Consider the following 12,500-nt stretch of genomic DNA (forward strand, 5'->3'; position numbering starts at 1 on the left):
GTGCAGTGCAAGTTATGCCGGCTATACATTGCGGCATTTACACCAGCGTTTGGATAAACACGCCAAACAGTTTTCCGTCTTTTATTGTTTAGTACATGAAATGTTACTTATTTAATAGAGACTTGTCACCATCTTGGGGCGTGGTGGCCTCATGGTAAGTGTGATCGACTCTGGAGGGAATGGTCCGGGTTTGGGTCCTGGCCGGGAACGTTGTGTTGTGTTCTTGGGCAAGACACTTTACTCCCTCGGTGCCTTGCACCACCCAGGTGTATAAATGGATACCGGCGAAATGCTGGGGGTAACCCTGCGATGGACTGGCATCCCATCCAGGGGTGAGTAGAAATACTCCTAGTTACTTCATGCCATGGAAACCGGGATAACCTCCAGCCTGATGGGCCACTTGGCTCGTATGCAGACTTTACCTGTCATCATCTCTAAATGTCCAATCAGACTCAATCCGGGCGAAACTATTTGCGTGAAATATCAATCTTCTTCTGACAGTTTCTTTCAACTTGAAAATGGTGTCATAACGACTCCGAAACGTCGTTCGTTTGTATCGCAAATTTTTACTTGCTTGTGCATTACAAAACCGTTCTTTTCTATTTTATTGGAATTTTGCAGCCCCAATGTGACCGCGTCATGTTTATGCATTAATTTTCTCTACTTGATACCACATTATACAATGCTAACGAGAAGAGATACATGTAATTATGGTGAACAGCACCTACATTTCTTCAAAAGCTTTTCAATTCGACTCAGGTAGGGGTCTTTCTTTCTTCCCTTTATATCACCTGTAGGGATTTCAAAGTGGTTGCATATTTTGTTGAGCATTGAAATCGCGAATGTTGACAGTTTGGCTTGAGCCATTAGTTCACATAAGTTGTAGTGCTGGCTGATGGGATGGAGAGGTTGGACGTTTTCAAGAACTTCTCCCCTCAAGTATCTTAAAACCATTTCAGGTTCTGCGATTTCGTGATCAGACTCACTTTGGGAGGAGTGGCTGCTTTGGAGCGCATGCTTAGATACCAGAGAGGAAAAGTAGCTTGCGATCTGCTGGCCCGTCGAGAATTCATCGCTGGTAAACAAGCGGTCACCATTTTCATCTCTTGCGCTCGTCATTGAACGGGCAACTGAAGAAGCGTTCAATTTTTTGCCTGTTTGCATTCCGATAAGGAACTTGCTCAGTAGATAGTTCTTTTGGTTGTCGGTAAATCGCGCTCTTGACGACTGGCTGGTCTTGAGGGCCTATCCCATAGGAAGCAAAGACCGATTTGGTGCTCTACGACTTTCGGCGCACTGCTGCAGTTGTGGAACACTTGCAGTTTGCTTTTCCAGTCTAGCTGCATAGCCATGAACAGCTTTTTCTAGCAAGGTCTCACGTTCCAGTTTGCGTTGGTTGTGATGTTGTAAAGCAGCAAACAGCTGGTAGGACTTCATGCATCCCTCTTCAGGACAGAAAAAGAACTGGGAAGAAGCTGTATCATCCGGTGACTCGTCTGTACTTGACATCAGCTCAGGTTTGGTCGCTCGCCACTGGAGGGAGGTAAAAGTATCTACCACTACGTCTTCCTTGCATCTAGATAGCCTTAGAATTGGAGTTTCGTTGTTACTCCTGGTAAATTTGCTTAGTTTGACGGTCTTACCAGGTCCAATACCATATGCCTTCCATGTTTAATACAATCTTTGCCATATTCGACGTTCGACACCCCGCTCATAACTTGACATTGGTAGAGGTTCTTGGGTTTGCCATTTCATGCACCTTTCCCAGCTTGGGGATGTGAAAAGTCAAGTCGTTTTACTGTTACTCCATGGAATTAACTGGCTTTTGAGACGCCGATTATCGTTGATCCGCTTCGGTAGCACCCAGCGTTGTCTTGTCTGTAAATGACGGTTTTCAGAGTTGACATAATTGCCTTAAGTTTACCGATGACATCTTCCTTGATCGCTAACACAGCGTTGCTGTCTTGGCTGCATGATTGAAATACATGAACAAACGTCATCATCTGTAGTTGTTCAGTAGCCACTATCTTACGCGTGGCCACAGTAACGTGCCAAGAAAGGCCACGTTTGCCGAACCAGTCGTGCTGGGTTTCACGGTACTTGCGCAGCAACAACTTCATTGCCCAGTCTTCAACCAGAAGTACACTTGATTCATCTCGCTCGTCTATAACATCAAGACGCGCCTGATCCTGATTGAGGCTGCGTAAAAGATGAGCTTTCCAAGCTTGAATGTGGAGATCAGGTGGTCAGCAATAAAGCTTAATTCTTCCTTGGCATCTGCGTCGATGTTCTCTTGTTAGGGGTGCAGGGATGGCGCAGTGGTGAGAGCACTCACCTCCCACCAAAGTGGCCTGGCTTCGATTCCCAGACTCGGCGTCATATGTGGCTTGAGTTTGTTGGTTCTCTACTCTGCACCGAGAGGTTTTCTCCGGGTACTCTGGTTTCCCCTCTCCTCAAAAACCAACATTTGACTTGATTTACGTTCAGTGTTAATTTCAGTTTACAGTGTCCCCAATTAGTGCTCCAGCGCTAGAGCGACTAGACAGTTAAATAAAGTTCCTTTCCTTTCCTTTCCTTTCCTTTCCTTTCCTTCCTGTCATCATTGCGAGGGCATTTTTGATATCTAAAAGAGCTTTTGTCATCGCATCACAGCGGTCGCATTGATCTGTATGTTGGTGGTCACAACAAACAAGGCGTACCACCGGCAGTGGTCTGCGACACCTGATTCTTTGGACACATGCACCTGCTATGTTACGAAATTCATTATTATTTTATTCATTTCTTCCTCTAACAGAAGCAGCTAATAGCAGTTAGTGTATCGCATCTTGATTCCCTCTTTCTCACAAACGCAGGACAAGCTCAAGACTAGATCATCAATCATCGTCTTTACCTACTGATTGATTGTATTTTTGTCTTAATTATCGATTCATTCATGGGGGTGATTTTCAAGGAGTCAGAGGTGGATGGGCGTTGTCAAGAGTTAACTTAGTTTCAGCCTCATCCTGGTTTCCAGGGCTTCTCAGTCTCTAAGGGAAAAGCCCTGGGAACGAGCTTGTTGCAGCCTACGTTGTCTGATTTCGTTTGGTCTTATGCAAGCCTCTAGCCTGGCTTTGTCAGAAATCACGTCAAAATAATACAGCGTCTGATACACAGGCTTGTTGGATGGTTTAGGGGTCAATTAATGAAAAAGAGAAGCCTATAAATCACAGTTGCAGGCTTTTCAGTACACTTTTCAGGTAGTGCTTAGCAGACATGAGGCGTTCTCGTTGTTCTTTAGCTCAAGTCATTCCCATTAGATGGTCTCCCAAGCGTTTTGCTACATCGGTGAGATCCTCAAAGGCCTGAGCTCCTGCCGAACTGATGTAGGCTAGACCTTGTAACCACCTTGCGCACAAACAGAAAGAATGTTTAACAGAGTCCTGCGGCTGAGAGGGGTAAAATTGGATTCTTCTGCATATGCCAGGTATTGCTTTACGATGGACTCTAAGGTTAACATACGGATAACGTTGGGAACTGTCACAACCTCGTTGACAATGTGATGCTTTTCTCACTGAATGGCAAATCCTGCATAACGTGAGGACTAGTAATGAAATCCAAGAAGTGGTTGACCTGTGTGAGTGACACGAACAATTTTGTGTGGGATGTCTGTGGTGGTGGAACATTTCTCCCGTGAAGCATTCTATGCTTTCTTGCAGTACTGAATCTGTATCTAGTAAGATCATGTATCCATTTCTTTAGAGTTTGGAAAGTGACCTTGTCCGCCATTATCGAAAGAATCTGTTGCCGGGTGTCCCAAGCACTGGCATTACTGTAGCACTCTGTCAGAGCATTCATGAGCACGTTATCCACATCCTCATCCTCGCTTTCACTGTCAGTATAGAATAGTTGATTCAAAGATGGAACAAGGGAATGCCACAACTTTTCTGATTGTTTGGGCGCAACTTCCTCCAAGACAGCACCTACTGCCTGTTGTGCCTTGCGAAGATGGCGACGACGCGTTCTTTCACTCGCTTCATCCCATGGAAGAGTTACAGTATTCCTAACTGGGCTAACATCCCTGCTGTTTAAGAATTCGTTCAGTTTGGTCAGAGGCGTAGAGTCATCGACCCTCAGGCTGCAAGCTTCCCCCTGGCGTCTGGACGTTGGAAATACACGGAAGCTGGCGTACTTTGCGCCACTGGCGTAGCCCCGATAGAATTTTCCTGCAATAAATGTGTGATTGAAAACTTGCTTAATTAATACATGTCACTAAACAAGCGTGAGGTCTGTATTGGGAAGGTCAATTTATTTTTGGGAAGTTTGGGGCTCGGTCCATAAACTTGCAAAAAAAATAACTCGACTAATATTCCCAAATACGGCCGAAACTAATTTACATTATCAACTCCGTTGATAAAACCAAATTTTCGAAACTAAGCTAGTTCATTAAATTTCTTATCTTAATGACTCCTTTAAAACAATGCTGCGATTCTCGGTAAGCGCGCACGCCATAGTTAAGCATATTTTTGCATTTTCCTGGCCGATTTCGTGAAATTTGAACTGAAATTATTCCCCAGACATAAAGGAAATATACCGGTATTTGTACTTAAGAAGAAATTTTTGTCTTTCGTGAAATGTTTTGGAAAAGCAATTTACCGATTGTAACTATTTCTTAGCGATCCGTATTAGCAGAATTTGCACCGCTAAGGGGACCATGCAATCCCCTCGTGGACCTGTATGCAATATTTATAAGTCCAATAAATATAGCTTCTTTCTAATAAAGCCTAGTATGGAATAAAAATCTCAGTTAGTGTAACTTCCGTTTTACCAGTCACTTACCAGTGACATATTTCCCATTTGCAGAATAACTTCGCTTTCGATACCAGGCAGCTGGGCCGCGGTCTTGTTTTCAGCTTCTCCAAGAAGCTTACGGCAATTAGAACACACTCCTGTGAAATTGAAATGCTATTGCTTCAACTCCTTTCAAACACGTGCCATCTACTTTTCATCTGTGCCTCTTGACCTCCCATGCTGACTGGTTATAATATATTGTCGTTGTAAGCATCCTGATAAAATCGGATATAAAAAGCTCACTCTTCTACCTTATGTTAACGTAACTGTCGTAAAAAAGTCATGACTGGCCTGCACCGACTGGAAGAAAAATTGCTGTCTCCAAAACTAGCTGAGACCCAGATTTACTCAGTCCTCTCTCTGCTTTCGGTTTTTTGGCAGATGTTGCTTTGTGCTTTAACAGGCTGACTGGTATGGAGCACTTAGGAGAACTGCGTTTCCAGCTGACGCCCAGAGATGCACGAAGTTGAGGACATATAATCCAATTTTCTTCATTTCGTCGTGGTGCAAAGATTGATGCTATCGCCAGTAAAAGCTCTGCTTCGTTTTCTATTCCGATAATGGAAAAGAATGATTAGTGTCTTGAAATGCCTCGATTGCAGCTAAGCAATGGAACCATTTCTACTGATCCAGTCCTGTCTTTCGTATCAGAACCGCAATGGCCCCCAACAATGGCAAGAAATGAACACGTACTGTTCTCCATGACACTTTCAAGACGGACTGTTCAATTGTGCCAAAAATAGATCTCTTGATCAAAAGTTGTTAATTTCACTGCTTCTATTCCATGCTAGGATCGTTACGCATGTTGCTGACAGCACGTGACCAATTTACTACATTAGAATCTCTGGAAATAGCATTCTTTTCAGATTCGGGCATTTGCTTGCCTAATACTTAGAAAAATGGACATTTAGCAAATAATTTTTATGAGTTGTTTCCGTTCCGAGCAAGATTCCTATTAACACTGAGGCCAACGAATCCACATTGTAATGCAAATGAGAAAAACTAACCGTGAAAAGGGCTATTGCGCGTATTTTCCGTGCATCAGCTAACAAACACTTTTCACGTGGAAAAAATAGTCACTTGACATGCGTTACAGCATGAATCAGGGCGTCTCGTACTGTATTTAAAACGTCAAGACACAGGCCGTATAGTTATACAGGAACATTTTCAGGACATGCAATTACTGGTTTTATAGAAAAGCATTCATTTCAGGTTCAAGGAATGATTTACTATAGTTCATGAAATATTTTGTACACTAATAAAGTATACGATGTGACCTGGTGACCTTTGCAGAGTCTTCGTTATTAAACTTAATTATTATGTGATTTGTCGTATAATACATCAGTCGTAAATATTTTTCTATCACCACATCCATCGCAGTGGATTAAAAACTTAAAATCAATATTTTGAAATCGGAAGCTAGATTTTAAAGCAACAGTTTAACTTTTCGCTCACATGTCACTGTTTTGGCAATATGCTAATTAGTTCAAATTTCAGGGAAAATTCGCAGGTTTTCGTGGCGTTTTTCAAAGCGCTCTCTGAAAAACCCAAACAAATATTTATATCCCGTGCAAGAATAGCTTTTGGACATTTCATAGCCATAAGATGAGCTTGATCCGACCCCGGCCACATGCCGAAAAGTCACTTTGCAATTATAGACTTAAGCTCGCTTTACAACGGCAATTTTCAAATCTGCATAAAAAGATATGTTTTTCGAGGGGACAGCTATAGTCTACAACCGAAAAACGGACAAACATACTTCTTCTTTTAACAATCGTTTCTAATTCCCGAAGATATGAGGTTAATCACTGACGCCGGGACGTTTTCGCAATGCTATTTTTTCTCAAATTTTTCGGCCAATTTTTGGCCAGGGAGAGCGCGAAATCCATTTTCTCAAATATTTCTGAAAGTCGGCCATATTTGGAAAAATAAACCCCAAAACCTTTGAGAAGTGATAAATACCTCTCTATGTTAGTAAACTAAACGAGTAAGTGCCCCTTTCAAATTATTAAAGGTTACTTAGAACAATGGATTAAATGGAAGGTTGCTTACAATTTATTTCAGGTATGACCCATACAGCAAAATCTTCTCCCGTGAATATTACGACATTGACGCCATGTTCAAAGCTCGAAAAGAAGCAATAAATACGGCATTAAATGCCAGGAGATATGGGCTCATTCTCAGCACGTTAGGAAGACAAGGAAGCCCCAAGGTCTTACAGGTATAGTTACTACACGGTTTCTAATGATTATATAGCCATTGAGATTATGCTTCAATGAGTTGTGTTAGCTGGTTACCGAAGCTGGCTGGAGCTGTATAAAAGTTCTAAAAAAGCCATAGCCTAAATTTACAGTGAAAGATACCTCACCGCTGCATCTGTGATCTTTTGAATCCTTAGTAACATGTAGAACTAAAGTTCAATGCATTATGTAATTAACAGCTCTTGCGGTTGATGCTGAAAAAGTCTTTGGTACACAAGAGCTAATCTGAAAGTAGCATCACATGTAACCTGTTTCAACATCTTTTGGTGCCCGCGTACACGCCAGTATAGCATTGGTAAACGGTCAGGGTTGTTCCGGCTGTGTTTGCAACATAATGACCTGGGAATTGTGACTTGTGACCTGTGTTTTGTACCTACCAGTTTGGCATCTTTGCCAGAAAATTCTGAACTGTAGTAAGTTCAACCGATCCTTAGAAGATATTTAAACCGGATTCTCACTGTACGCTACTATTTGTTTAAGCCTATCTTTTTATTTAATATTTCAATTCCCTTTTTTTACGTAAACAAAAAGCATCACAACATTGTCTCAAGTACTTGATGTAGCTTTTGACAAATTTTCATCTTTCTTCATTCTAGAATTTGGAAGAGAGGTTGATTAAAGCTGGCCTTAACTATGTGATAGTTTTGATGTCAGAGATCTTTCCAGACAAGCTTCGTCTATTTGAGGATGTGGATGCGTAAGTTATTTGGATAATCTCCGGCAGCCCCTTACTGACTGATTTGACCTCTCATTTAATTCATGGAATTAAGAGTTTTGGGTAATTTTTCAGGTAGTCTGTCTTTAAATATTGACTGCCTTGCATGGTTTTTGTTTTTCGTAAGTAATCACCTCCTATGGGCGGGTTTGTGCGAAGAGGGGTTACTTAACAAAAATTCGGAAGAAAACTCGCACGAAATCGTCAGCCAACAAATGATTTCCCCAAGGGGGTGAGGGACACTCGACTTCTAAGGATGTTCAAGTCCACGTTATTGGTTTTCATTAAAGTGTTCCATTCGGCGCCATTTGTACTCTTCACTATTTCTTAAATGTTTTGAACCATTCACTACTTTTCGAATGTGACCATTTAGAAATGACACATTGCATTGTTTGCAGTTTTTATTCATTTTCTTAAGCTACCGTTCTTTTACTCTTCTAGGTGGATACAGGTTGCTTGTCCAAGATTATCAATCGATTGGGGTTATGCCTTTCCCAAACCACTCTTATCACCTTACGAGGTTAGACAAGTAAATATTCAGTGTCGCTTTTACAGTATGGCAGTGGTCGACACGAACTTTCTCACTAATTTCCCTTTGGGCAACCGGTTTTGTTTTTTTTTGGTTTCCCATGGTTTTTAGCGGTTGCCCACCCTCTTTAGACCTGTTGCCCATTAAAACCAAAAAGGAGGCTTGTAAAAATGTCAATTTTGTGTAAACTGTGTGTAAAATGGGTTTGACAGACCAGCGCTACTCCTGCTGTGTGACCGTGGTGTTCTCCTACGCAGTTTTGCTTTGACAAGCATATCTTTAAGCGATTTTCCTTTTGTATAAGAGATCAATGGAGATTCCTTGAATATCTCTCTCAAATTAGGCTGGTTTTGAATTAAATGCCAGTTGTCCAATAGTATGTTCTTTAAGCCTTTCAAAGTTGATTGATCGTAGCGCATTTGGCCGCGCGAAAACTGGGTTGCATTGTAGCAAGCATTCCTTTCGCGCCGAGAAAGATGGCGGCTACGAACATGTTCCTCCTTCCAATCTGTTTTTAGGTTTGTACATTGTACCAATATATTTCTAACAGAAAAATAAATGACAGCACAGAGATGCAACATTAATTTTTTTTAATCGTATTTGCTGTGACTACGTCATATTACTAGGCACTTAGTTCGTTGTAAATCAAATCGTTCCGGAAAATATTTGTCGAACAAACCAAAATTCCGATTGCCCAATCGGGCAAGTCTTAGAGTTGTTTTACTTGCCCACGGATAAATTTCGCTTGCCCCGGGCAATCGAGCAAGCGTTAGTGTCGAACACTGAATTTAATTTATTTTATTATTGTTTTAATAATAATAGTAGTTTATAGTAATTTATAGCAGTTTAGAGTAAATTTCATCTTTCGGCTCCGGCATTACGGAGACAACTCGCTGTGATGACCCGTTCTGTTAATTTATCTTTCGTTTCGTAGTGCAGCTTTCGAAGGGTGGGGGTTTGTCCTATCCTACGACCTGCCAAAATGGGAAATAAACGATGAAGGTTAGTTACGGCAGTTCGAAAATATCCACACTTCAACGGGATTCGAACCCATGACCGCGCGATTTCGCTGCACTTGCTCTACCAAGTGCTCTTTCAAGCCCCGTTAGTAAACCGAACTGGACTGAAGCAACTATTTGGTAATTTACAGAGTGTGTAACCACCTAGCGACATCGAAACCTCCATTGGAGTCTTTCCTAAACCACATTTACGTTTAACTTGACCGTTTTATCCCACAGGCTTCAGTTGTGTTACAAGAAATTGAATGGCAGATGGTTTATCCAATGGATTTTTATGCAAATACGAGCCTAGGACCGTGGACTGTAAAGAATGAGCTTAACAGACAAGGGCCTGTTGCTCGGAGTAGAAAGAACGTAAACACCGAAAAGTCGCTGTTATCAGACAAGACACAAGTGGGATCAAATGTGGAGAGTTTAAAGATTTGCGGCGGACAAAGAACAGAATGTTGTGGAAAATGCCATAAGGAAAACGAAATAAAAACAAGGGCAGCGGTCGATGCCAGTGACACCTTGCAACCAAAAAGCGTGATTGCGCAAAAATAAAGCTCGTTTTACCATATTTTTACGTGCTAGGTGACAGAGAAACATTTGATAACGCTGATTAACACAAAAAAATGCAAGAGGAAAATTTCGGTAAGAATAGCGGGCGTTGTTATGAAAGAAGAACCGGGGCTTTTAACTGGAAAGTGGCAGTCAACGCATGCTATTGCACTACAGTATGAACAACCAATTAGTCCGACTGTGGTCGGAAATACCTCCGAGGACTGGATGCAAAGTGAATGTTTTTGGAGACCAAGGTGAAAATGTTTTGCAAATTAAAACAACCAATGCATTTTGACGGTGGCCAGAGATTAGCGAGCTTTTTTTGAGAGGCAGACTGCAACCGGAAGAGAACCTTTTGCGTGCCAGGACAGCGGTGTCTCCCAGAATTTTACACTAATCATCTCTAATGGAGAAAAGATACTCAGCAGTGTAAATGTAGTTGTGTAAAGACAAGTTAAAAGGGAAAACAGCTCACTTCCGGTTACCGGCCACGTCTCAAAAAAACGCGCGTGCTTAAGCTCCCTATTATTTACCGAGTAGTTTACCGATTATTACCGAGTAGTTTGAATGTGCAAGTCCAATCAGAAGTAACTACAGGCAGTGTAACGACCCCTTGGCTCTGGAAGTTTTTTGGGGAAAAAGGTACATGTGAATCAAAATGGTGAAATGTGAGTGAAAGTACATACAGTCGAACCTCCCGTAAGCGATCACCCAAAATATCAAGCCTAGGAGGTCGCTTACGAGAACTCAGACCATATTGAGTCAAAATTTTGCCTCATTAGAATGTGGTAACTCCAGAGACTTAAAAGCAGGTCTCATTATGTTTTCATGATAACTCAAAGCAAAACGATTGCGAAAATTGATGACTTAAAACCTCTCCCTTCTTGACAAACAGGGGGAAATGCGACACCGAAAAAGTTTCGGGACTTTCGAGAACGGTCCCTGGGTTCGAAAATAGCACGAGATTGGTCGAACTTTTCCACGGGTAAAGGATGACGGGAAAGGGTAACGGGTAAAGGGTGAACAGTGAAGGGTAGAGATTTCTACCCAACCCATGAATCCACCACTCTGGGAAAGGATTCTTCGGTTCCTTTGATGCACCATGATCTAAGTGATCTTTGATCAATGATTCCTTTTCGGATCATCCCAAAGGAACGCCAATTTTGAGTTGCTGTTCGACTCTTTTTAAATGCGAGTCCTCTTGTAAAACCATTGAAATGGTTAAGCATTTTTATCCAAATCAAACTCTTTTCATTTGGATGGTTTCTCTGGAAGATTTTGTTTTGAGGCGGAGCAAAACAAGAAGTCGGAAATTGCAGTAGTCTATTGGTGAAATGGGCTTTTGCAACGCAAATGGTAATTAGCCATGTGTTTGTCACTTCATTACGTTACAACTTGTTGGCTGGGGATACTACTTGGTTTGCTGACCACCCGGAATACCTCGCATTGTTGACTTTTTTTCTTGCATCCTTTTTCGATTTCGTTCCTTTAGTTCACCGAGGAAGATCGGATAAAATTGTTTTAAAACTTCTTTTATTCTTTTTGTTCGCATGGTCACCGTGGGTAGCTTGGAATTTTTTTCTCTTGACTATTAAGCACGTTCGGGCTACTTGTTTGTTCGCAACTTTTACTGCGCAGGTAACGCTATCCAACGGATAAATCGATATCCAGTGGATAAACACCAGCAAAACGAATTGACTTATCCAGTAGATAGTGCCATCCATCCTTCGAACAACTGGGGACTAGCCCCAGCTGTGAAAAAGGTGGATAGCGCTATCCTCCGGATAAATCACTATCCATTGGATAACGCAATTGGTTTCGCTATGACTTATGCACTGGATAGTGATTTGTCCGGTGGATAACGTTATCCACCGTTTGAACAACTGGGGCCTGAAGTTTAAATTTATCTTACAAAACCGATATGACAACCGTTAGGTAGAAATATCTACCCTTCACCCTTCACCGTTGAGCCATGAAAAAGGTCTATCGGCCCGAGATCTGGTTGGAAGTTTCTTCTAGATGATATGTAGCGAAGCAATAAGGACAGCAGGTACAAAAAGCAGGTCACAGGCAGAATTACACTCCTGGAAGATTGAGTACCGGCATTGCATTTCAATATCCAACAGTCATTAGTTGCACATTTTGTTCGATATTAACTGTTGTATGTCCCATTCACAAGTCTGAAGACCTCCAGACTGACAGGTTATTGTGTGGATGGAAATAAAACTCATATGGGCTTGTGACGAGGCTCGGAGAAGAGCCTGTAAAGCCCCCGCCAGGTTCAAAGTACAGGTCACTTTTTCACGGGTCACCCGTTACAAAACCTTTACTAATAACAAACTTAAACCTCATTAGGCCTAAAAACGATGTTTAGGAGCTAAGGTTAGCCAATTTGGAGGTTTTGGGCTGTTTTAGTATAGGTAAAACAATGACCTGTAAGGAGTGACCTGTGTTTTAAACCTGCCATGTAAAGCCTGGTTTCCGTATGATCAATCGGCCTCAACGCCCCAGTAGTTTCAAATAATTTTTAGAGGGGACCCGGACGATTATATGGAAACACTAGTCAGGTGACTGAGGCCTCTGAGGCGACCTCGATCGCTTGGATA

The 12,500-nt window shown here is 41.9% G+C and overlaps 1 protein-coding gene across 3 annotated transcripts in view; it reads left to right on the forward strand.

Annotated features, from left to right (window-relative positions):
• The window catches only part of LOC137976402 (2-(3-amino-3-carboxypropyl)histidine synthase subunit 1-like), a 37,464-nt gene extending 27,277 nt beyond the window's left edge, over positions 1–10,187 (forward strand). For all 3 annotated transcript variants that reach the window (XM_068823742.1, XM_068823743.1, XM_068823744.1), the window contains 4 exons: positions 6,892–7,048; positions 7,685–7,785; positions 8,245–8,323; positions 9,571–10,187. In XM_068823742.1, the coding sequence (XP_068679843.1) occupies positions 6,892–7,048; positions 7,685–7,785; positions 8,245–8,323; positions 9,571–9,894 (661 nt within the window). In that variant the 3' untranslated portion in view covers positions 9,895–10,187. The remainder of the gene's footprint in view (positions 1–6,891; positions 7,049–7,684; positions 7,786–8,244; positions 8,324–9,570) is intronic.
• Positions 10,188–12,500: the final 2,313 nt, after the last annotated feature.

This window comes from Montipora foliosa, chromosome 11 (assembly GCF_036669935.1).
Source record: "Montipora foliosa isolate CH-2021 chromosome 11, ASM3666993v2, whole genome shotgun sequence".
Taxonomy (NCBI): Eukaryota; Metazoa; Cnidaria; class Anthozoa; order Scleractinia; family Acroporidae; genus Montipora; species Montipora foliosa.